Consider the following 27,157-nt stretch of genomic DNA (forward strand, 5'->3'; position numbering starts at 1 on the left):
CAAACATAAAATAATTCATGCAAACTTACTTCAAAGTCAAGGTCCGAATATCGTGATTTTCTTCTCTGTTAGGCATTAAAAAAAATGAATTCAATAAAATTAGGGTTAGCCATGCAAGTAATTTCATTAATTTCAATAAAGACGCTCCAGCTTTCTTTCCTAATTAAAATTTGGTGTTAGGAATATTTCTCTTCACAAAAGAACCCATGCATGTTATGATTTAAAATTATTTCTAGAAACCTGTCACATACTTTGATAATTATTTTTTGGAAAAACTCAAATAAAAATGCACCCCCATCCTGAGTTACTATGATTTAAGGAAGTATATATTTTTATGCTAAAAATTGACTTGTATTCTTAAAGGTGTCATCTTCATTTCTTGTATCTAGCTCTAGACATAACAGATTTTTTTTCATCATTTAAATTTACCTCTCTACTACTCAGTCTTGAAAGAATGTTAAGAGTCGTTCCTAAAGCAGTGCAGACAAATACAGAGAATAAGAACCCTGGAAAGTTTGATGCTTTCATGGGAATCATTCTAAACCTGCTTCTCTGTATAAGCTTCAGAAGTCAAGACTTTGCTACCTTCCCTAAATACATCTATAAGATCTCATTGCTTAGTAACCTATTATGTGAGAAAATTCTAATTGTTGGCCCTTGGGAACAAAAGGATTCTTTCCAATTTGATAAAACAATTTAGACCATGCTACATATTTTGGACAAATTCTATGAAAGTATCTTATTCTAAGTTATTTAATCTTTGTGGTCTTAGCTTTTTGACACAATTCCTGAGATCTTTTTTTTAAATAAATTTGTGTTCCTGAAACTGGATGCAATATAAATCTAGAATATATTTAATTATTGATACTGGAGTTGCATCAAGGATATTTTCAGTGAGTATACAAAGGCTGAGCCTAATGTTTTTATTCAACTACAGAAAGCAAATTATTCTATCGTCTCAAACTATATAAAACATACTATCGGGGTAGTGATTTGTCCCAAGGCCACTTTTATCTGAACTCAGTTTAAAAAAGATGAACATAATAAGATAGGAGTGGTAACAATAATACCAACTGATATTTGGGTAGCATGTTAAGGTTTACAAAGTACTTCATGCATATTATATCAAGAACTCTGGAAAGTAGGCACTACAGATACTAGTGTCTTATATTGGGAAATCAGGGGAGCTGATTTCCAACTCCATCTGGTCAGCCACTTACTATTTAAGTCACATATGACTTTGGGCAGGTCACAATGTAGCTCTCTGGGCCTCACTGTACTCACCTGTAAAATGATGGGGTTGGACTAAATGACCTATAAGGTCCTTTCCAGCTCAAAATCGACTTGTATTATCCCCATTTTGCAGATGAGGAAATTGAGTCTCAGGAAGTTAAGTGACTTGCCCACAGCCAGAAATCTAATATATTAGAACTAGCAGTAGAATTTCACATTCCTGATTCCAAGTCTAGTACCCTTTTCACTATACCACATTGCCTCATAATCCCTGAATCTGGGGCTTTCTTAGTATAGACAGCAGTGGATAGATATATAGATTCTTCATGACCCCACTTGGGGTTTTCTTGGCAAAGACCTGGAGTGGTTTTCGTTTCCTTCTCCAGCTCATTTTGTAGATGAAGAAACAGGCAATCAGGGTTAAATGACTTGCACAGGGTCACACAGCTAGTAAGTGTTTGAGGTCACATTTGAACTCAGGTCTTCCTGACTCCAGTTTTGGTACTCTATCTACTGTGCCACCTAGTTGCCCAGCTAAATAGGCTTAGAGTTCATAAATGTGGAATGGGTCTTTAAAATTTTGAGACATTAACATAGCAATTTTCTACATTGGAAAATTCATTATTTTCATGACCTGGTGATTTTTTTAAAAAAGATTTTCAAGACAAAACCAGACTGTTTAGACAATTATAACTTCAGATCAGAGTAAAAACAACTTGTAAACCTTAGGGCACATTTTTCCTGCTTCATCTTTTCTTTCCTTTCTATTCCTTCTCTTCTCATATTCCCTTCTCCGATGTTTATATGTCTCACTTCAATAAACATAACAGCCAAATACTAACATCAAAGAAAAGTGAGAGAAATAGTTTTAGTTATTGAGTATTAGGATAAATATAGAGAACCACAATAAAATGCAGCTTATTGCAAAAGAAGCCTGAGGTAGCTATAACTAGAATGCAATAAGATACAAATATTATACCTTAATACAAAACCGAAAACCTCCTTAAAATGAGTCAGGCCTCCAGGGAAAAATATACCAAAGGACATATCAGTAGATAGAAATCTAGATACCAGAAATCTCCTAAAAAATAAATAAAATGAAACAAAAGTGCTGTGATAAAGTCATTTTAATGAACTGCTCCAGACCTAATGCCTCACTTGGATTGAAATTTGTGAGAAGGCCCAGAAAGAAAGTACTCTTTTTTTCCCTGAGAAATGAAGCATTTAAAGACCATTTTATATCTTGTCTGCAACATTCCTTTTCAGTAGCACTAGTAATATCACATTGTGGATGAAGAGAGGTCTGCAAAATGGTATTAAATATCCCTTCCCCCACCCCAACCTCTTTTGATTGCTTTAAGTGTGTCATAGAAACCCATGTCTGGTATCCCACACCCTACTTTACTGCAAGATGTTCAGATAAAAACCAGTATTGCAATTCTGTTCGTGGACCATTCAGCCTTCTTGGCATTATGATTTAGCAGGCCATTCTGTAAATATATGTTAAATAGAGTTCTTTTCTAGTACAGCAGAGCCCAAGCTCCAAACATTCATGTTTCAGCAAAGAATCTCAGCACATTAGTTGTGAACTTTGCCTTTGTGTTCCAAAATTATTCAGTGTAAGATTTGGAGGAAAAAAAAAGGAAAATGTAGACATTTGTAAGCAAGGGGCTCTTGGGTGGCAGGCATCCGGGCTCCTTTGGTGGCCACAGGTCATCAAAGCCATATTGCTGCCCTGTCAGCTTCTGAAAACTAAGCTGTGCTGGCTAAGAGATGGGAGAGGTTGCTAACAGCTCCATCTGTTATTCGCAAAAGGCAGGTTCAACTAAGAAGAATACTACACATAAATTCTGCTTCTGTCAGCAGATGTCACCTATGTCAATATGAAATATTGGAGAGAAAATCGGGGTTTATTTGCAGGAGTATCCATCTATATTTGATTTTATTAAAATTTAATTCTCACATAAGGGGAGAGAAGAAATGGCAGCAGGAAGCAGGACTTAAGAAAGTATAAATGAAGCAAACAGATTTTAATAAAAAAAAATCCTAAGTCTGGACGACTGGAGGTGGAAAAGGGAAGACAGGAAGTTGAGGGGTGATAAACTGCCTACACAGCATGACAATGAGACAGCTCTGCACAGAATTCGGGAAGGTGTATCACTGGTCGATTTGACAGGAGACCACGGGCACTCAGGCTCTTTGTGAGAAGGTTCTACCCTCTTTTCCTAATGCTTTGAAATCACCCAGGAGAAGAGGAAAGGGGAAGTCAAAGCCAGGCTTGGAAGCTGTGCTGCCTATAAAGCCTGTGGGCGAAGCATGCTATATTCTCCTCCCTGCTGAGAACCCTGGGAAAATGGGGAAAAGGGGGATGTGGTGCTGCCAGATACCCTTGGAGAGCCACCAGGTAAGAGACAGCTCTTGATCTAAAAATCAATTTGGATAATTCAGTCAAAGTTAATTGAATCAAACATAAAACCCAGATGGTAAATCAAATTTCTGAGTCGAAGCCTAGAAATGCCCCTTAAGATAGGTGTAGGGTAAAAGGAGGTGGGTGGTAGTGACCAGTAATAAAGTTTTATGACAAAACTGATTATTTCTAAAACACAGGTCTGTTCCAGAAACTTCAATGGATCCTATTGCATCTGGGATACAAGAAGACATCTTCTGTTTGGCATTTAAAGCATTTCAAAATCTGGATCCAACCTGTCTTTCCAGACTAATATCACACTACTTTTCTTCCTGTACTTTACATTCCATCTAAAATAAGCTATTTGTGGCTTCTCAGACACAATCTCTAATGTCCCACCACAGTGACTTTGCATAAGCCTGGAATGCTCTCTTATCACTGCCTTTTCCTACCAGGGTCAGCTTAAACACCACCCCCTACTTAAGTCTTCTGATCCTCTCAGATATTAGTGTTCTGAATGAGAATCACTCCTACGTGCCCAGAACTATAACTGACACAAAGCAACTAGTTAATAAATGCTTCCATCTTCACCCCCAGCCACTGACTCACTTCAAATTGCTCCCTTCTGAATTCTCTGGGTTATATCTCTTTTTCTCCTTCCAGCTGTGAAGCTGAATACAATACCACATACCACTAGCAGGGAGGCTGTAAAAGCATCTAGTCATCTACTTCCCTCAAATGACTTCTCTCCAACCATCAATGCTCTGCATAGACTCATTCTTCAATAGCAAGCATATTCCTATTCCCTTATAATTTCTATCCAAAATGATTCTGAATATCCCTGTTGCCTTTGTATAAAATCCATTCTCCATTCGAACTCACCACTCTGTTATTCATATATCTTGATCCCATTCCCCTAGTGTCCCACAATAGATCAGGTCACCTCTTTCACTGTGTCTTCTAGAATGCCTGCTCCATAGTTAAAAAATTTCTATTCACTTTAAACCTTTTCCTTTCTCAGTCTTTCCATCTGGCACTCCCTGAGATTGGCTCCTTCTCAGTAACACTGCATCCCTGCTAGCCCTTTATAGCCCTGGCTATGCTTTCTCTCATTCTCCTAGACTCACTGGTTACATTACAACTTCTCCTTTGAGGGTCACAGAAGCCAAATTTATTTCTCACTTGAGATTCTGCTAGCTATTATCATTATCTGTCTTCCCCCAGGACATTCTCTTTCTTTTCTCAATGAGTTCAATGCCAGGATCACAGTCTTTCTCTCTGCTCCAATTCCTGTCCCCATATCAGGGCACTTCAGCATACAAATTCATGTTGCCTTAGATACTGTAACAACAATTTGTCTTGACACTACTGTGGCCATGTAAGACCCAACAAGACCAGCAACAAGAGCACACAGAAGGGCTGCCAGCACAGGTTCTTTGATCTGGTTTTCTAAGGAAAGCAATCTTAAGGGATTAAAAATCTTACTTAATCAAATATGCATAATCAAACACACAAACAAACAAAATTCACTTAGTTTGAGGGAAAAGCCAGCACTGTAAACATCAGAGCAAATACTAATAGAAATTACAAACAGAAAATACCAACAGATAAAATAACACAATTCAACAGACTGGCTTTGTTTGATCAAGACACCACACACAGTTACCAAAAAGAGAAGCACCGACATCTGGGTTTTCGTCAAAGCCAGGGGGCTCCAGCGGCTACCGGGAGTTTCCACACCAACACTCTTCCAATGAGTGGCAAAAGGGTGTGGGCCTATGGCTTAACACCTAGTTAACAAAAGGGTTTGGGTCTGGAGCTTTGCACCTAGTAAGACTTAATCAAAGGCATTTGAGTACTTTAGCATTCTAAAAGAGAAAGCAGTAAAAAAAAGTCTCACCTTAATTAATATTACAGATACCTAACTTATAAATACCTAGCCAGATTTCTCAGCTCCTCAGACTATTCATTTCCCATAACCTAATCTTCCACTCCATCTCAGCTACCCACAGATGATCTTGCTATCACTTGTAAGTGTCTGATCACTGTTATCTATGAACTCTGAAGTTCCTTTATTTGATCAAAGTTTACCATTCCATCATTTCCTATACCTTATATAGTTCAACTACACGCTATCCTCTACTTGAGAATCCCTTGCCCAGTCATTCTATCATTGATCTTGACTTGCTAATCTGTAACCCTGCACTCCTTTGTTTCTGTGCATGTGCTGATGAACAGAGCTAAACAACATTGCAAAGGCAAGCTTTTTTGGGCTTACTACAGAAGTTTGTTATCTAATCTCACCTGTGTTCTAAATGCTTCTTGCTTTCCTTAAGTTTCCCATGGCATCCCATTTCCCTACCTCCTCAGCTGCATATTCTTATATTGTCTCATCTTTCAGTGAAAAAAAAAATGAAGCCATTCATTGATAACTCTCCTTTTTCATCTCATACTACTCAGATAACTTCTACCCTTATGGTCTCTTTCACCGCAGTCTTAGAGGAAGAGGTAGCCTTCTTTTTACCAAAGTTAATCTCTCTACATGTACACCTCTAGTCTGCTTCCTCTGTCATCTCAGTTCTCTCTCTAAGCTTCTATTCTCCCTCATCTACTAGCTCTTCCACTACTGCCTACAAATCAGGTGTCCATGTCACCTTATTCTTAAAAAATACCCTTTACTTGATCTGACTGTTTCTGGTAGCTACCCTTTATCTCTCCTCCCATTGTCAGCTAATTTCTTTGAAAGAGCCATCTACGTTAGGTACATCACATCGGCTCTACTAAACCCTTTGCAATCTGACTTCTGACCTTGTCATTCAAAGGAAATTGCACTCTCCAAAGTTATCAGTAATCTCTTAATTGCCAAACCAAATGACCCTTTCTCAATTATCTTCCTTCTTGTCTTCTCTGCAGCATTTGCCACTGCTGATCACTTTCTTCTGCCTCTCTAGGTTTTTGTGACGCTGACCTCTCTATCTAATCTCCTATCTGTGTGATGACTCCTCAGTCTCCTTTACTGAATCTTTGTCCAAGTCATTCCCATTAAGGCTATGTCCTGAGTCCTCCTCTCTTTTCCTTCTATCTTAACTCTTTTAGTGAGATCAGCTCTAATGGTTTCAATTGTCTATGCAGATCATCCCCAGAGCTATATATTCAAGCCAATTAACTTTTCTGAGCTCCAGTCCTGCATCATTAACTGCCTTTTGGACATCTGGACTGCATATTTCAGTTTCAAACACAAGTGCCCCAAAACCTTTTCCCCTAAGCTTTCCCATTTAAAAAATTTCTCTATTCTTATGAAGGATACCACCATTCTGCCAGTTACCCAGGCTGTCAATCTCAGTGGCATCTTGGACTCTTCTCTCACTTCTCTTACATATATTGTATCTGTTGCCAAATCTGGTTGTTTCTACCTCACAATATCTCTCATATATCTCTTCTCCGCTCCCTCATTACCTCATACTTGTACTATTGCAATAACCTGGTTGGTCTCCTTGCCCAAAAATCTCTCCATATTCCAACCCATCCTCAGCTACCAAAGGAATAGTGTAGGTCTGTCCATGCTCCCCAACCTGGCTCAATAAATTCCAGTGACTCCCTGTTACCTCTAGGATCAAATAAAATTCCCTGCATTACATTTGAATCTCATCATAGCCTGGCCCCTCCCTTCCTATCTTTCTAGGCTTCACTTATACTTCACCTTTCTCTATGTACTCTATGGTACAGCTACCCTAGCCTTTATATAATACACTCAATCTCCTCTCTGTCTTTGCTTCAGTTCATCTTCCATACTTAGAAAGCTTTCCTTCTTCATCTCCCTTCCCTCCTTCCAGGCTCAGATCAAACCTCACCTTCTACAGGTCTAGTCTCCCCAGCTACCAGATACAGCCTTGCCCTCTGAAAGTACCATTTACTCTGCTGATCCTGTATGTACTTAGTTATTCATATGCTATGATTGTCATTAGAATGTGAGCCCCTTGAGGAGAGAGGTTTTTTTTTTTAATATTCCCAGGAGGGAGTCAGCACAGTGCCTGACACATAGGTAGGGGAGGGGAGAAGAGAAGAAAGGAGAGGAGAGGAGTCATTCATTGAATTTCACATTTTTTCTTCACATTTTTCTAATACATGTAATGTAGTCTCTTATGTATTATATGTCTTACGTCATCTGTCTTATAACCACTTTCCTAGACTGGTCCATGAAGACAGGGACCATGTCTAATTTTGGTCTCTATGTATTTCCCAAAGCCTTGCTCAGTGCTCAGGGACAGCATCGTAAGCACTTAATAAATTCTTGTTGACTGATTGATTGACTGGCTTCAGCAATTTAACTAGACAGAGACAATCTGCACTTTCTAAGCATGAAACAATCAATTGACCCTTGTTAAGTAACTCCCATGTCCCAAATGTTGTGCTGGATCCTGGGGATATAAAGATAAAACAGTTCCTGATCTCAAGGAGTTTGCATTCTATTAGAGTGAAACCACATATATAAATAGATAAAAATGTATACAAGTGTTTTTTAATGGAAGGAGAGGTAGGTACTAACACCTGGAGGAATCAGGAAAGGCACTTGATCTGAGTCTTGCTTACATCCCAATCATATTTTTACTTGTCAGTAATACCTGAAATATACAAAAATAGATGCCAAAATAGAAAAAAAGTTGTCAGTCAACTGCATGGAGTAACATAAGTTTTAAAAGACTAGAGTGTGGTGTGATAGAGGGGGAAAAAGTGATAGCTAACACCCAGGCACATCCTGCTACACTTAGAACTCAGTGAGTCTAGCAATCACGCTCTCTACTGCACTTGACTCAAAGGAGTGTCAAGCAGAGGATGCTTGATTCAGGTTATTTTTTTCACTCTATTTTTATAGAAGCACATGGAATAACTTAGAATGTCTTAAAAGCATCAGAGAACTTGATGGCATGGGTGGATTGCCATTTACTGGACATCCCTCTTAGCCTTATATATTTCATAGATATTGTTTAGTTCCTTATGCTACAAAGATATTTATAAAGATTAGAAATAAGAAAATGAGATCTAGGGAGCAAAAATGGCCATAATTGAAATTACATGAGTCACTTTTGTTTATTTGCTAAAAAATATTCACATGATCACAATGTGCATAGCACTTTGCTAGATATTTTAAGATACATTGTTTTTGTTGTTGTTTAGTTATTTTTTAATTGTGTCCAACTCTTTATGACCCCATTTGGGGTTTTGGTGGCAAAAAGTACTGGAATGATTTTCCATTTCCTTCACCAGCTCATTTTACAAATGAGGAAACTGAGGCAAATAGAGTTAAGTGATTTGCCCAGGGTGACATGGCTAATAAGTATCTGAGGCCACAATTGAATTAAGGTCTTCATGACTTCAGGCCTGACACTCTATCCACTATGCCACCTAGTTGCCTTATTTTAAGTTATGCAAAGAAATATAATGGCCTCTTTGCACATCATGCCTATAGTCTAGTTTGGCTAGAAGATAGAGTGCATGAGATAAAATACTGTGAAATAGGGTTTGAAATGTAGATTAAAACCAGACTGTAGAAGGCCTTGAATGTATATTTTACCCTATAAGCAATGGGGCACCAGTGAAGGTTTTTGGTAAGGAAAACAATTATCAGATCTTTGCTTTAGGAAGATGGCTTGGGCAGCAATGTGACGGATGGATTGGAGAAAGAAGATGCCACTGTCAGTGAGACTAATTGTGAGGCTATTGCCATAGTCCCCATGAGGGATGCTAAGAGCCTGAACTAGCATGGTAGCAGCAGGAGGAGAAAGGAGGGAATAGATAAGGGAGATGTACATAGAGAAGTGATAGTACTCAACTTGATTGGGGGTGGGGAAGAGGAAGTGCTATGCTTTCAAGCTTTAAGTGACTGGGAGGTTGGAGGTTCTATCAACAGGCATAGAGAAGTTGGAGAAAAGGCAAGTTTTAAAGATAATTATTCAGTTTGAGCACGTTGAGTTTGAGGTGCTGGTGAGATATCCAGGTGGATCTCTCCATTGGGCAGTTGATGTTAAGAGGTCTGGGGTTAAGGGGAGATGTTGAGGGTGCAGATATGGATTTGACATTCATCTTTATAGAGAATAATTTAAGTTATGGGAGTAAAATCAGAGAGGTAGGAGGTTTCAGTATTGTAAAACCAAAGAGAGAAGTGAATATGAAGAAGAAAGGAGTTATCTACAATGTCAGATGCTGCAGACAATACTTGAATTTGTGTTTTACCATAAAAGCCATGGGGCACCATTGAAGGTTTTTGGTAAGGACAACAATTATCAGATCTTTGTTTTAGGAAGATGTCTTGGGCAACAGTGTGATACATGGATTGGAGAAAGAAGATGCCACTGGTAGTGAGGCTATTGCCATAGTCCCCATGAGGGATGCTAAGAGCCTGAACTAGGGTGGTAGCAGTAGGAGGAGAAAGGAGAGAATAGATAAGTTTTAATAAAACATCAAGATGGTACCCCAATAAAGCTAAGAGATTCACCATTTGTTCACAAGAACCCCATTCTCAAATTAGAGAGGCTAGTGGGATTAATATAGTGAGCTTAATTAAAAGAAAGCATTAGTAACTGGTCAAATGAAAGCCAGGAGTGAGGCAATTTGCAAGATTATTGTCTAAGGGCCAGTCTAAGTTCAAGAGGGTGCACCAGGGATGTTTAGCCACCAGGAGATGAATTTTTCCTTTTTGGCCATACAATCTAGTTATTTTCTAAGGCATGGATGATCTATGGTTATGTATCATGAAAGGAGTGTCTACCCTGATGATCCTTTGAAGTAATGAAGTGTGTGTTTATTACTAGGAAAAGGAAAGAATCATTTATTATGACTTAAGAGTGGGAAATGCATTTTGGTATGAAACTACTTAGAGGAAAATTTTAGGGAGAGCATGCAGAGAAAAAAATCTCTCTACATCTAAGTCTTTGCAATTGCTAAATAATTTCCCAAAGGAAAATCTTCATATTTGTGTCACTGCAAATTAGACTGGGCAGGATACTAGAAGATCCACAGTAAGGAATATTTTGCATTGACAAATGACTGGCAGAATGACTGCAGAGGTCTTTCCTAAGCCTTTAGATTCTGTTACACTGTGAGCAATAATCCTCCTTCCAGAAATAAAACCTTTGATACCAACTCCAAACTAAACTTCTCAGGATATGAAGTATGGGAGTAAATGATTTCAAAATGATTTTTCTTTGAGTTAATTTTATTTAGCACATCTGCATAGATGCCAGCTCCTCCTCCCCTTCCCCCAATTCCACCATCTGGGTGAAAATATTAGGCAGGAGAAAGAAAAGCAAGCCAGAACATGGATAAAGAAAATGGTGATCTTTGCAAGGATTTTTTCTGTTCTATGTTTTTTGGTTCATGTTGAAGTAGAAATATATGGAAGCTGACACTAGGACAATAGATGTAAGGAGAGAGAGGGAAGAGAGTGTGTGTGTGTATTAAAGTAGAAATATATGGAAGCCGGCACTAGGACAATAGGCTTAAGGGGAGAGAGGGAAAGTGTGTGTGTGTGTGTGTGTGTGTGTGTGTGTGTGTGTGTGTGTGTGTGTGTGAGAGAGAGAGAGAGAGAGAGAGAGAGAGAGAGAGAGAGAGAGATGTTGAGTACTGCCAGCAGCCACAAGATGTGGTAGAAAGAACACTAGATTTGAGGAGGGAAGGAAGGGAATGGGCATTTATTAAACAGCTACTATATGCTAGTCACTGTGCTAAGCGGTTTACAAATATAGTTTGATTTGAAGTCAATGGTTTTCATTTTGAAACCTGACCTTCAGTACCTATATGACCTAGAGCAAGTTCCTTAAACATTCCAAAACTCAGTTGCCTCACCTGCAAAGTGGTGGCTTTGGGTTGGATGACCTCTACAATCCCTTCCAGCTCTAAATCTCTGCTCCTATGATCTAAGTGCAATGTACACTGTGTTGCTTTATATATAGCCATCAATTTTAAAATTATAGCAATTCAGTAGCCTATCAGGTACCCACTGCGTTGCAGAAGCTGAACAAAATGAATAGTGACATAGAAAAGAAAAATGTACATGTGACAATACAAACACCAGGCACTTTGCTGGACTTAGTAGCTGAAGGCCCCAGAATTGTGGGCTACATCTTAAGTATCAATTCAGGACAGGCCCCTGGGTATTGTCACACAAACAGCCCACATTTTGTGTGTGCTTTTTCTCACTAAGTAAGCTTTCATACTGGTACAGAATAATGGCAACCCTATTTGTGTAGGAAAATTGAGACTAGAAGGTAGTGGTTGACACAGCCTCACTTTGTAACTCACAGAGATAAATGCTGCCAATGATTAACTAAGCACAGTGTAGGATAAATGGAAGCCCCACTAGGACAATAGACTTAAGGACTTCTGGGGATGAAATCCACCTCTACAATCTATTCCTTCAGGGAATGGGGCATATACAATATAATCCTAAAGTGATTCCTCTTACCTCCCTCTGAATTGTCTTTGAGGTACAAAGGTATATTTATAAATAGGGATTTTTTTTTAAAAAGTACTAATGTCATGAAACTTTATGTTTAGCTTCTAATGTGCCTCAGCTATTAAGAAATTATTATTTTTATCAATAAGAAAATTAAACCAATGTGGGATAACTTCTGAATGGAGAAGATGATAATGACTTAGATACAACTGTTGGGAGCTATGGCATAACAAATCTCAAACTCACGTGGTATCTTAGCCTCACCTGGTGTAAGTATCTCTAAATCAATCAATTATTAATCATTTATTAAGCTCCTATTATGTACCAGGCACTGTGCTAAGTGCTGGGGATATGAAAAGAGGCAAAAGACTGTCCTCAAGGAGTTTACAATCAAATAAGGTTACAATCTAATCTCTATTTTTCTGTTTCTGGAGTGAATAAATTAGATTAGGGAATTGTAGAATCTTAAAAGTTAGAAGAGATCATCTAGCCCAAACTCTTTTTATTCTAGCTCTAAATCTATGATATCATGCTCCTGGAAATCAGAAGACCACACATTTAGAGCTAACTTAGAGGCTTCTTTATGGAGGAAGAAACTAAAGTTTAGAGATTGATAAAATTTCCTGAGGTCTCACAGTTAAGTAAGTGGCACAGCAGTTTCTGGGTAGGTAGGTGGCACAGTGAATAAAATGCTGGGCCTGGAGTCAGAAAGACTCCTCTTCCTGAGATCAAATCTGGTCTCAGAAACTAGCTGTGTGACCACGGGCAAGTCATTTAACCCCATTTGCCTTAGTTTCCTCATCCATAAAATGAGCCAGAGAGGGAAATGGCAAACCATGCCAATATCTTTGCCAGGAAAACCCCAAATGGGGTCACGAGGAGCTAGACACAACTGAAAAATGACTAAGCAAAAGAACAGGTATCTACACCTAGGTCCTCTCACTTCAAATCTCAAGCTTTTTTCCAATGTCCTGCCTGAGTAACAGGTGCCAGAATCAGGATTTGAACCCAACTCCTGTCATTCCAAAGCCAGTGCTTTTTCTACCATACAACCTTTATTCTTTCCATTTTCTCCATAAAAATTAGGTGTGGTGCTGCTTTGATTGATCGTACAGCTGCTCAATAAAAGCTCATTCGTCGAGAGTCAAAATTTAGGATCCTGCTTTAATTTTCTACTAGTGTCATAGAGTGAAGTGTTGCACTTAAAAACTGAATTCAGATTCCTCCTCCATTCCTAACTGGGTGACCGTGAGCATAACCTCTCTGAGCCCAGCTTCCTGCTCTGTACAATGGGGATAATAAGATCTGTAGCCCCCACCTCACTGGGTTGTTGCAAAGCTCAAATCAAATGATGCGTGGAAAGCGCTTTACAGATCTTAAAGTACCCTGTAAATGTCATTATTTTTATTGTCATCATCTTCATCGTTTTATAGCTTTTAGAGAGTAATGAAGACAGAAATGATGACAGAACATTGCATATGAGAGGTTGAACTTGGATAATTTTAGCTTCCGTGTGGCTGAAAAACCCAATAGAGGAAGCAGATTCATGTAGTTTGAATGCTACTTTCTAAGGGTATTAACAGTCAGATTTCAATCAGGCTGTGTGAGAAAGAACTGGTGGAGGGAGAGAAGGAAAGAGGAGAATACCAAATGAGGAGGCAAATTTGTAGCAAATGTTTCTGCTTCCACCTTAAATTTTGACTTCTAGTTAGATTGGTATTTTTCCTCCTAGTTTCATGTACTTGGATAAGCTAAAATCCTGACTCAAGCTGAAATCTGACACATTTCTTTTTAATACAAGATACTGGCCTTTATCCACCATCTTTTCTAATGTCTCTGAGGCGGCTGCTTCTTTGACACAGCCAAGCATGTCTTCGAAAACTTAAAGAGGAAAGAGTTATTTCCGTAAATGTAATAGGAGTATTCACAAAATCATCAGAGGATAAACTGCCTTTTTTCTTTTCCCTTCCCCCAAACAGTATTTTCTTTTTTCCATTCCCTCCCTTTGTCCGTTCTTTCCCTCCCTCTCTCTTCAGTGTCTACCACTATTTTTTTTCTTTTTTTAGACTGAGTCTCTGTATTTCACCCAGACTGTGTAGCAGCCTGATTGTCCTAATTTTAATGGTGAAAAATAGGGAATCTTTAACCAGCGATTTTTCTGACCAGGCCTAGTTAGTCCTTTTAGGCAGCCTAGTGTCCCTCCACTCCCAGGCATTCCCCATATCTATGTCTGACTTAGTATAGACACCTTGAAATCAAAGACTTCAGCAGTCTCTGCCTCCCCCAGCAGCAGGGAATGCAGATATGTGCCAAGATGCCCAGCTTCATATCGTTTCTAAGTTATTTGAAAATAATACACTTTAGGCTGTATAGAAAACAAAAATAATTTTCCCATTTACTATTTTTGCCCTCCCCCAATCTCTTTCTCTGATAGCTAATTCAAGTTTGCTGACAGCCACACCAATAATTTAATTAGCATTTTCTAGATTATCTTTCGTCTTGTAACCACAGCTCTCATGGATGAGAATTAATATTCTAGTACTGCTGTGGCTCTGTGCTCACCAGTACTGGTACTTTTAATAATGAAAATCATTGCCCATCTAATCTTATTCATCTTGCACAACTTTTGCACATGTTCTCATGTAAAATTGCCCTGGTGGCATGAGGGGTATTCTCCATTGTACTGGGGACCTTCCTCTGTCATCATTTTTCATATTTCCTGCATACCAACAGAGCACATGGGCTGCCATAGGATCACGGGGTTATAGATTTAGAGCTGGAAGGGACTTTGAAAATGATAGATTCCAAGCCCTTCATTTGCAAATGAAGAACTCAGGCCCAGTGAGCTCAAGTGATTTGTCCCTTCAATCATGGCTTGCTCTTTCTCTGTGGCTGGGCCATCTGATGTATTTATAACATGTTAAAAAGTCTGAAGGCTATTCTGAGAGATGCTTCCACTTCATCCCTTCACCAGAACTTGAGTGCAGAGGTCAAAATTATGCTAGGAAGGGTCACCTAAACTTCATAGCCCCAGTGATTTCTCCAGTCATGACAGTCATGATCATGGACTATGAGCTGGAAGGATCTCATAAGCCATTGATTCTAACTGCTTCAATTTTATGGAAGTACCAGGAGTGATTAAGTGACCTGCCTGGGATCATACTGTTAGTGTCTGAGATGGTTTTAAAATCTGATGTTTTCCAGTGTTTGGTGTACCCATGGTTCCTCTCTCCTTCCTTTCTCCTTCACATCCAATTTCATTCACTTCTCTCCTCATCTAATCTAAGCATGACTTTGTTCTCTTCCAAAGATTCTCTCCAAAATTTTCTCAACATGTCAAGTTTATTCTACATTGTCTTTCCCTGTCTCAGTATGATCAGGGTATCTTGCTATACTGCCTTAGGTCCACTGAAGCCTTATTTTTCCCCTTGCCTCCTCTTCCCTTCACCTTCTTTCATTTTGCTGTCTCTGTGCTCCCAACTCCTCCTTCCTCATTCGCAGTTCCTTTCATTTTTATTCTTCTCATCTGTCACTCTCATCCTTGACTGTTCTCACTTTCCCGTGAACTCCTCCCTCAGCTCTGGCAGTTTATTTCTTGCATGCTTTCCCTCTTTCCTTAACCTCATAGTTTTCTTTTGTTCTAGTCAATGCAATACTCTTGCAATTTTGGGCAATTTTTCATCATGGACTTGTATATAACCCCCTTTCTTGCCTAAATAAGAACTTAAGAATACCTGGATGCCCATGAAGACACAGCTCTTTAGGTCCCTCTCCTCTTCTGCTGCCCTTTCTTGAGAATATCTTCTTGATTCCTATGTCATTCCCTAAACACTTCTCTATCTACTTCTCTCAGCATTTTTTACAATGTTTGGATGCTATTGTCTGCTGTTCATCCAGATGCCTCAACATTTGGGTCATGGTCATCTTCTTCATCCCATATCCTCCTGCTATTAGCCTCAGTGATTTTTCTCATCCTTATGGATGACCCAGAAGATTAGTTAATCAAAAGATTCTGAACTCTCCTCTGTTCTGATGGCTTTTTGTCTCTACTCATATATCATCTATTCACCAATAAAATACAAGCTATTCACTAAGAAAAAAATGTCCCTGATATTTTCACACAGCCCAAGATTGTTCTATGCTTGTAGAATTCTCTGCAGCATGAAGAACTAAACTTTGTATCTCCCTCAGCGCCTAGCACATTGCTCTGCATATAGTAAAACACTTTACAAATGTTAGGTTTAGGGATTAGACCTGCGATTTCATTGGCATATGGAAATGCTAGGTTAGGAAACTTCTCCTACCAATGCAATGTTCTCTGGAACTTATTCTTAAAGAATTGCATTGTGAACCTGAGTGACTTGCCCATAGGTTCCAGGGCAGGACTTGAATACAGGTCTTTCTGTCTTCAAGACCAGTTCATTATTCACTATTCCATGCCACCTCTTACTTACAGCTGAATGGAATTGAAATTGTTCCTCCAACAAGAGACTACTAGATTACAAATCTACATAGGAGTGTTTTAGGCTTCAGCATAATTGTCACTCAAAGCATGTCTCACCAACTCAAACCATAACCTACATACTCTACCTACAATAAACATCTTCATCCTTAATGTTAGTCTTTCACTAAGACCAACAAAACCTTAATCTCACCCACTTAATTGTATCATTGAGACCCAACCCCACCTGGCCTTTTTTTAACCAACGTAATTCCATGGGGAGCTATATAAACACCAAGTTTTCCATGAAGTTATTCTTTCATTTCATGTTTGTTCACTTTCCCCTAAGCTTTCCCTGCTCCTGCCCCACCTGCCATTCAAAACCTGTTGCTCATAGGGCTCTTGAATTGCCCTATCAAAGGCTTTCAATCCTCTGGCTTCTGTTTTTCTCTTTTTGTTTTTTAATCTTTTCCCACACTATAGATTTCCATGTATTTGTCTCTCATTTTTAAAAAAAATTCACTTTAGTATAAAAGGCACAGCACTACTGACACGACTGAGCTATCTATCATCTATCTATCTATCTATCTATCTATCTATCTATCTATCTATCTATCTATCTATCAGCAAATAATATTATCAAGGGCATTTAGTTTCCCAGCAATAGTATCATAAATGAGAGAGATGTTTCTGGGTATCTGTAATTCAAAATACAAATGTTTAACATCAGTTGCTACAAAGATTAAAGACTATAACAGGACTGGATTGGGCTCAGCTGCTTCAATAGACCAACAAACCAAGTTATCAGAAGGACTCCAAAGATTTGCAGCTGGGAGCCAGTGGAATGAGGAGGGGATGGAGTGATATATTTCCACCAGGTTCCACCCCCCCCACTTGGATTCTTTTTGTCCCATTTTCCACTTTTTTGAATACATTTTAAAATGTATCACTTACTAAAACACGCAGCATAAATAATCTTTTTTCCCCCACTAACATTATATTTATAGAATACATTGGTCAGCATGCTTTTCTTTCTAGACTTAGAACTATATATACATATATATATGTATATATATGCACACACATATATATATTATAAAGCCTTCATTTTGGTCACCCCTTTCTTATCAAATCGAATCAATTTAATTCACTTCTGATATGTAAATTATGATAGATAATTGGCAGTAATTGATCCAAATTCCCAGCCACTCAGGTTGGTAGAAAAGGTTAATTACTTTATGTGGATAGACCCGTTTGATGCTCTGAGAGCAGTATGTTTCTAGTTCTTGGGTCACAAGATATACTAGCCCAAGGCTACACAAGGCAAAAATGAACTCTCAAATTCAAGAATAATTTATTAATGTGGAGACTCATTAATATTCCTCCCACTGAAGGGAGAAAGTTTCCATTCCTGGCTTTGTTATACACTCACTCTATCACCTTGAAGGAGTCACTTTACTTCTAGGATTGCAACCGGTCACACAAGAGGGGTGGTGAAGATAAATGAATTCATGTTTTTAAGGTGGTTTGAGCATCTTCTAATGAAAGGAACTATAGAAATTCTGATTTTTATAATTTATTCCCACATCTATGCATTCCATTTTAGCTATCTCCTAAATTGTCACCCAAAGCACTAATTAACTATTAAACGCATTAAAAAAGGGAAATCGAGAACTGAAATTTCAGTCTGAATGCTGAATGTTCTTCCTTTTCAGGACATATGCCTCATGATTCCAAAGGTATTTAAATGCAGATTTTTTTTGAGGAGACAGAACTGAATGCTACATTGAGTGTGGTGTTACTATTCTGTGCTAAAGTTATAGAATGTTTATGGAGATCTGTAAACTTCACAAACTGCATGCTGAAATAGAAGTGAAGTCCAGTGATCAGACATACATGATTATTAAACTTAGCAAAGCTTTTAGATTTTTATATGTGATAAACTTTTTTCAGCTAAAATAATTAGATGTGATTACCATTCAAGTCATTTTGGTACTCCTTGAATGGGATACATTTTAGAGAGCTTTTTCAATGTGCAAAAACTTATCAGAGATTATTTTAATTATTTTGTGATGTCTCTTCAGTTGATGCAAGTTTTTGAATAGTTAAATGCAAAGGATAACAAATGTATTGTTCTTGATTTTGTTTGTGATCACTACTGAGCACTTAATTGAACACAATGGTAGGAGAATGATAGGGAAAGTATATCTGCTGTTTCTCTCTAGGTTTGGCTCCTAACTTTCTCCACCATGCCCATGAGCTGGTACATTCTCTCCTTCTCTCTATTTTGGATTCCTTTTATATGTTATTTTCCTCTGTTAGAATGTAAGCTACTAGAGGACAGGGACTGTCTTTCTTTTTGCTTTTATCATATTTGCAGCACTTAGCACAGTGCCTAGTACATAGCAGGGAAAGAGGAAGAGAATTAGCATTTGTATAGTACCTACCATGTGTCACACACATTATTTCATTTGATTCTCATAGCAACCCTGCCAGGGAGGTACTGTTACACCCCCAGTTTACATATGAGGAAACTGAGGCAACTAGATATTAAGTGGCACACAGTATCTAAGGCTAGATTTGACCTCATGTCTTCCTGACTCCAGGCCCAGCACTACATAGCTGCATCATTAAAGGATTAATAAATGCTTGACTTGACTTGCTAGGACATTTGCCATGTATGGTCAACAAATCTGTGATCTCATTTATTTGGATGTTTTCTCCAAAGGTGCAGGTTACAACCCATCTAAGCCTGCCTATCTTGTGTGACTATTTCCTATGTCCTCCCTTAAGTGTGCCACAGGGTTCCTCTCAATGGGCTACAGGCCTTCCTTGCTTTCTCCTGAAATTGCAAGAATACCAATGAAACATGCAGGCTGTCTATCTGTTCTCCCTCGCTCTCACTGTGGTTGGTCCAGTTTTAATTATGTCGGTTACAATTTTGAAAAGAGTCACTCAGAACTATTAGTGGTCTATGACCTTGTAACGACTAGGAAAAGAAGTCCTATAGTAAGGCCTGTACCACAGAGACATTATTCTAGTGGACATCTTGCCATCCTGTGGCTCACCCTCAGTTCTAAAGCTTCTGTCCTAAGTAGCCCTGGAGGAACCTTGAGTAGGCAGCTAATACCCCTGGTTATTTCTGGAATGCTGTTTTATTTTGGGAATGAATGAACAAAGGTTGAAGGTATGTACCAGGGCATATCTCATAAGTACATTACCAGATAGAAGGCAGATGAATGCTGGATTTGTCCCAAAATCATGCCAACTTCTCACTAGAGACACTCCTCAATTAGACTTTAGGCCCTCTAGATTGAGCAAGAATAAAGTATGACTCCTGAGCAAATGCCTACAATCTATGACTTTTGAGACATCAGGAAAAGTGATTGTTGATTTCACTCATTTTGCTACTACAAACAGACAGATCTCTGCAGCATAGATAGGGTAAAACAAAGTAAAACAAAAAACAAAATTTGAATGAATGTTGTAGGATGATTATAAAAAGGCTTAAAAGTAAAAAAAAATGGGTTACAAATAAATGTTAGGATGTTATGTGGCTACAGGAATATATTAAATATTTCCCAAATCTTAGTAAGTGATTAATTTTGACTCAACAGCTGATGTAAATAGCTGTTTGCTGTGCATATCTTCATTTTATAGTAAAGAGAAGACTCAGAAAATTTCACTGATTATCCTCTGAAATGCCTTGTTTTATAAAACAAGAGTGGAAATGGGCTTGGTCCACATGGTCTTTATAATTCTCAGCTTGCTGGATTTACTCCCTAACAGGCATACCAGAATTCAATATAAAATACTTTAAAAGTCATTCTTTATGGAAATTTGGAGAACTGTATTTCCTCTCAGAAAACAGAAAACCCATTTTATTATTTTAAATGATAATGAAACTATTCTGATTTAGCTACTTGTGACTGTGTAGGAAACTTAGATTTTGATTCTAGTTTAAGGGAATAATCCAACAATTAATTTACCTATGTAAGGAGCCTTTGCTGCCTCAGACAGATCAGGAAGAAAGACATCTGGTTTGCTTGGGATTTCTACTAAGGTCCTGGGGCTCAAAACATGATGCTGACTGAATAACCTGAGAGCTTGGTGGTATCTTTCATTAAGACAGATATATTATTATGAACCATAATTAAACAATTTGAAATCTAATTAAGCCCATTTTCATTATGATTAATTAATAAGACAATTCCAAAACACTTTGGGTCAAATCATGTCTACCAAGCAGTTTAGGTAATATTCTAACTCTCCAATTTTTTCCACACGTGTGCATGCGCGGGCACGTACACACACACACGCGCACACGCACACACACACACACACACATACTAATATAACACTGTTAGGAATCACACTGCTTTTTAAAAATGTAGCTTTCTCCAAATAGTGGCATTTTAAAGGGAGGTCACCACAGAAGCCAAGAGTGAGGGTCAAACGTCAAGGAACAATTTCCATATCACTGACCTCTAAGGAGCTCATGGATATCGTCGATCCAGTTTCACTTCTTGCTAGTCCTGCATTGTCATCCAGTTCAGAGGCCATGAAGTTCTTTACAGCTGTGCGAGGCTCAAATGGCAAATTCTGCATATGTTCCTGGGGTGCAAGGTGCTGATCTAAATTCATACTGAACTGGTCCATGACAGGAGGATTCATGTTAAATTCAGGATTGACTTTGTAGTGCAACAGCCTTTCATGAGGCAAGGTTTCCATGCCAATATTCAGTTTACTCTCCTCTTTCAATGCTGATTGGGCATTAACAGAGCTTCTGGGCATCACTATGTAGTCACTTTCCATCATTCTTTCTTGGGGATGTACTATGTCCATATCTGCCCCTCTCAAATTATCATCCGTGCATAAGTACACAGTTCGCCGTAACTCACTGTTATCTTTTTTCAGACACTGATTAGCCAGCTCATTCATGCTCATTGGCATATGCAGACCTGTGGGCTGCTGAATGATGACTTTGGAGATGATGTTCCCAGGCAAAGTTGAATAGCTCAGGCCCTCTGGATTCGTTGTTTTTTCTTCTTCATCGTCGTTCAGAGAAATCCGAGATAGTGTTCCTGTTATTGTAGCTGCCCGGCAGGGCCCAATATCCTTATGAAGAACTGTAATTAGAATACAACATTTTTGCAAATGAAAGCCTCTGTACTTTTAAAGTCATTTGTTTTTCATTAGTGCCCTCCTTTGTTTTTCTCTTTGGCTATTTTGTTGTGATTTCCTTTTCTTAACAACTTGTACTCAAAACCTATTTCACTACTTCATTTAACGTGACATACAAGAAGCCCTGAGTCCTCATAAGATATGCTAGAAGAACATAAGCTCAGGCTGGTTTTTATCAAAATGGGAAGTCTTTCAGTGTAAAGTGTTGTCTGAGGAAGAACCCATGCAAGTGCAGGAAGTTTTATCAACCACAATGTTGGCCATCAAGTGATTATTTTTTTTTAGACCACATCGCTCATTATACTATCTACTAAAATGTGGAGAGGTAAAGATCTGTATTGATAGAGAGAATATATGATGAAGTCATGGGTCTTTTGAAATATTAGGATATTCTTTAACAACACTAAAGTGCTTCTTCATAAATTATCTTTATAATTTCCTACAAAGACGAGACTTCTTATGTAAATTTAAACTATTCTTTATACCAATATACTATGTTAACTCTGGTAACCCATAACTTTAAGTAGGAGCTTGCTTTCTGAAAATTTGATAAATAGCCTTAAAAATTGCAGCATACAGTAACATGTGAGCAACTTAGTGTATAATCTCTTAGAAAAAAAGAACAACAGAGTATAAGTTAGATTTCTCATCAACCTACCCTATAATCTTCATGTGGAATTATGGACTAGTTCATGCTTTTAAAAATGTTCATTGTTTTTCTCTACAAATGCTCTATAACTAGCAATCATTATTAAATTATCTTTTGAATAGAGATAATTAGGAATGAACATATTTTTGCCAGTAATTCCTATCTTGCTTTACCTGATGAATTCACTAAAAATTGTGTCACTGAAAATTAATGAGCAGTTATCCATTGAAGTCCATCTGGTCAAGTGGGTACAGGGAACAGAAGTATTTATCATATTTAGCTTTAAATACAAAAAAAGTTTTTTTTATATAACAAATCCTGGTGCTCTAATTCCCCAGAAGGTATATGAAAATTACCAACTGAGTTTAAATAGATAAGCAATTTAAGCCTCTGTGACTCACCTTTATTTCATAAGACTTGGAGAAAAAAAAAGTAACTCAGGAATGAAATAGAAGCCTTACCAGGATTTTAAAATGGAGGACAAATGGGTAGCCAAAAAAAAAATTAATCATTTTCCAAATGAAATTATTGTCAACCCCTAGGGTGCATTGACTCTACTTCAAAAGAAAGCCATGTTATTTTCAAGAAGGAAGTGCTCTAATTCATGCTTGGTTTTGCTCAATGGTCTGTTTTGAAATGTTCTGTAGGTATATATGTGACAGTGGTGCTATAACTTCCTCCATCCCGAATAACCATTATCTTCTTTCATTTCTATTCAACACAATCCCACAGACCTGACTTTGTGGTCTTTCCAAAATGGAGACAATCTGTTAGCATTTATTTTGGTTTATATACTATGGAATTTACTGTTATATTGTCTCCTCACAAAGGCTTTCACATATATTACATTTATCTTCCAATTATCAAATAAAAGAATTACTTTCTATGTACTAAAACACAGGTAAAGTTGCCACTTTTACAAATTGGTAATTATTACAAAGAAAATCCTTACATATAAGTTTAAGCTTGTATCATTCACCTTGTACCTTTCCATCAGAAAGAAACTATCCAGTTATTTCATTAGATTTCTTAATTTTAGATACTGAAATCTTACCACATGCACATCAAACATTTTAAAATTAGCTACCATTTCATTTGGGTTTCCATTTTAATCCTCTGCAGGAGGTAAAATGACCTGGGATTTAAAAAAAATCTATTTCCATATCTTTTAAAATAAAGCACTAGTAATGAATGGTAGTTAATGAGCAATTATGTTTGGGTAATGACTATATAGCTAATAGATTTCATGAAAGTAAAAGTAATTTTTAAATCTTTCAGATCTCACAGAACACTTTAAAAATGTTTTAAACTATTAGTCACATGCAAAAATAAGACAAGAACCTAGAGAGACAGAATTTCTAGAAGAGTGATGGCCATCAATAATAATGAATGTATAATTGTCACTATCTAGGACAATGGATTTGGAATCAGATTCAATCAATGAATAAGAATTCATTAAGCTATTTACCATGTACATGTACTGTGGTAATTACTGGTAATACAAAGAAAAAAACCCAAATAGTTCTTGCCCACAAGGAACTTATATTTCAGTGGGAGAGACAACATGTATATTAATAGGCACATATAAGATGCATACAGAGTTGATAGCAGTTAGCCTTGGAGGGAATGCACAGGGGTCTGAGAAGACCTGGGCTCAAAACCTCCATCTGTTATTACTTGCATTACCTTGGGCAAGTCTCTTAATCTAAGCCTCTATTTCATCATTTGTAGAGCCAATCTTCTACTGTCATCTGTACTTTTAAAAGCAAGTCATTTTGTACTTTCAAAAAATTCAGGTGAAGGCAACCATAAAGCTAACTTTTCCCATATATGAGAGGCATATCGACTATTTAGATTTTCTTTAAAATTGTACTTATATTGTGTGTTGGCATATAAACATGTATGTATATGTATATATCTATACATATGGGGTTACAAAAAAAGACAAAAACAGTCTCAGTCCTTATGGGATTTACAATTTAAAGGGAGAGACAACATGTGAATAATTAGGATTTTCTGATTTGGGCCTGACTGTGAATAGGACCCTGGTGGTTTATGTCTAACATTAGACCAAAATGAAACAATTGTAAGTCATTCAACAGTCAATAAAAATAGTTTGTTTAGCTAAAGCAGGAGAAAGATAAGGTGCTATAGTCAACAAGGTTGTACACTTAGAATCATTTTGAGAAGATTCTGCTGAGTAAAGATCCCTTGCCTGACTTCCCCATCGTGGTCCACTAGTCAAGCATTAGAGAAGCCTGGGAGTTTCTCATGGCTATTTTGTACTCAAGAGACTATGAAGTGATGTCAGCAGCCTAAATTTTAAATGCCTTGAGCCAATCGAGTTTTGACTATGATTAGAATACCTTTTAAGGAAAAAAAAAACCAGCTTAACCTGCATGGAGAAAGTGTTAGAAAATTGTTCTCACTGTGCAGGTATATACAAGATATCTAGATAGTATGTAGAGTAGATAGAAAATAATAGGAAGGGGAAAGGCACTAGTAACTAGAAAAACTTGGAAAGGACTCCTGAAGAAAGTAGGATTTGAGCTGAGGCTTGAAGGAAGCCAGGGAAACAAGGAGGCAGAACTGGGGTAAGGAGATTATTCCAGGCATGGAGGGCAAAGGCAAAGGGATGCAAGACAGAGTATCCTATTCAAGGAACAATCTTGCTGGATTATAGGGGGTATGGAAGGGAGTAAAGTGAAAGAAGACTGGGAAGGTACAAATGAGTCAGGTTATGAAGAGCCTTACTGCCAAATAGAGGATTTAGTATTTGGTCTTTTCAGTTTTGGACACACTGACATCAAGATATCAACGGGACATCCAGTTTAAGATCTATTACACACAGATCTAGTGTTTATATATATATGTATATGTATATATATATATATATATACATACATATATATACACACACACATATGTATGTGTATATATATGTATGTATGTATTTATGTATGTGTGTATGTATATAAATATATGTATATATGTGGGATGCAAATGATAGGAATTAAAGCCCAAGATATGAGATATAATAGCAAGGGAACACCTTGCTGAAATGCCTCAAATGATCTATGATTTCACTGGTGAGGGTACATCCATTACCTGTTTCTCTCAGTATCCCTGTATTAATCACTGGCCACCTAGTCACCAACTATTGCCATTTTGTACCTCCCATTCTCTCATCCTTACCTTTCTCAACCATACCCCACCCATTTCCCTACTCCAACTCTACCCATGGGTTTCACTATTCCCTCTAGAATTCCCCTAATCTTCCATAGTGAATAAACTTCCCTGCATCTTGTATCTCTTTTTCTCATATCTTCCCATCCATTTGGCTTTATGGAGACCCAGGTGACACTGCAACCCTGACCATCTTTTCCATCACTTATACCCCTTCCAAAATACTGGTCCAGGAGGAAGGGGGAGAGAATTGGAATACTTTTTGCTCTACCCTGCTTCTTCCAAATGCTTTCTTTGCAACCGTGACTCAACAATGTTCCTGTGACAAAGTCCATAATGTCACAAATTATCTTCCCCACATACTTTTTTTAAAGAATGGAGGCTCCTGTTTACCAGACCCTGGTCATTCATCCTCATTTTTCAAGGAATGTAGGTCAAGGACTGGCTCAGAATCTTTCTTAAATCTCACCATTACCCTCAAGTATTTCACTTTCTTAATAAAAACTCTGACATTAATCTGAGCACAGCTTCCTATCATTCCATTATAACACTCTTCCTCAGCCCTTTTATACCTATTCTACACTTTCATAATGATCTTCAATCATAAGTACATTTTCAGGCCATAATCACACTGACTTTTTTTCCCTCTCCAAATTCAACACTTCAACTCTACACATCCATCAATGCTCAAACCCCTTGACCTACCACTATTCTCCTTTGCAGTCCTCAGCCATGGATTTTTCCAACCGTCTACTTTCTCTGTTCTTACTCTCATGCTGCTGAACAGAGCTGGAGGAAGTCACAAAACCATGCTGCCTGTGTACACTATAAATTCAAGTAATCTAATTTCAGCTTGACCTTGACTGCAGCAAGGCAGACCTTTTATTCTTCCCTAATTAATTCCTTATTTTGCTACCTCAGAAGTTATTCCAAACCTTTTCTTTTCTCCTCAAGCCTCTTACATCTTCTCCTTCTCTCAGTCTATCAAAGAACTTGTTACTTTACTTAGAAAATTGAGGCCATTTTATGCAAACACTCTATTTCCTGCTTTTCCATATCACCTTTACCTGCTACTTTCCCCCAGTCTCTGATAATGAGGTCACCATTCTCTTTGTCAAAGCCTCTATACAGGTATGTTGTAAGGCTCAAATCATATTATGGATATAAAGTATTTTTTCAAACCTTAGGCTGTACATGTGCGTCTTCTTCTCCTTTTTCTTCTTCTGTCACCAGGCCTCCAGTCTGGTGGTGATTTCATTCCCTGAGGCTTCTATGGTGTTCTTGACTGTACGTGTATTTTTGCTATCCTTTTCTCCTCCACAATCCTCCATTTTCTCCAGGAGACTGACCTCTCAGTTATCCCCCTTCTCCCTCTAATCTTTGATCTTGATCTCTCACTTTCTACTGGTTCTTTACCTACAGTTTTCAAGGGCCACTTAAATTTCAAAACTTTTGCTAGACACTACCATCCTCATCAAACTGTTAGCGTATATCTTTCCTCTCTTTCTCAGACAAATTCCTAGGGAAAAAATTGTCTACACTCGTTTGCTCCACTTCCTGTCCTCTCTTTCAATGTACCATGTTACCTCACCATCAAATTAAGCT

General features: G+C 37.9%; 1 protein-coding gene across 1 annotated transcript in view; it reads right to left on the reverse strand.

The window, feature by feature from the left end:
• The window catches only part of LOC118856961 (adhesion G protein-coupled receptor B3), a 187,242-nt gene that overhangs the window by 21,850 nt on the left and 138,235 nt on the right, over positions 1–27,157 (reverse strand). Inside the window, exons 12-13 of the mRNA XM_036767541.1 lie at positions 21,019–21,662; positions 30–65 (exon numbers count right to left, since the gene is read on the reverse strand). Coding sequence (XP_036623436.1) covers positions 30–65; positions 21,019–21,662 — 680 coding nt within the window. The remainder of the gene's footprint in view (positions 1–29; positions 66–21,018; positions 21,663–27,157) is intronic.

Source organism: Trichosurus vulpecula, chromosome 7 (assembly GCF_011100635.1).
Source record: "Trichosurus vulpecula isolate mTriVul1 chromosome 7, mTriVul1.pri, whole genome shotgun sequence".
Taxonomy (NCBI): domain Eukaryota; kingdom Metazoa; phylum Chordata; class Mammalia; order Diprotodontia; family Phalangeridae; genus Trichosurus; species Trichosurus vulpecula.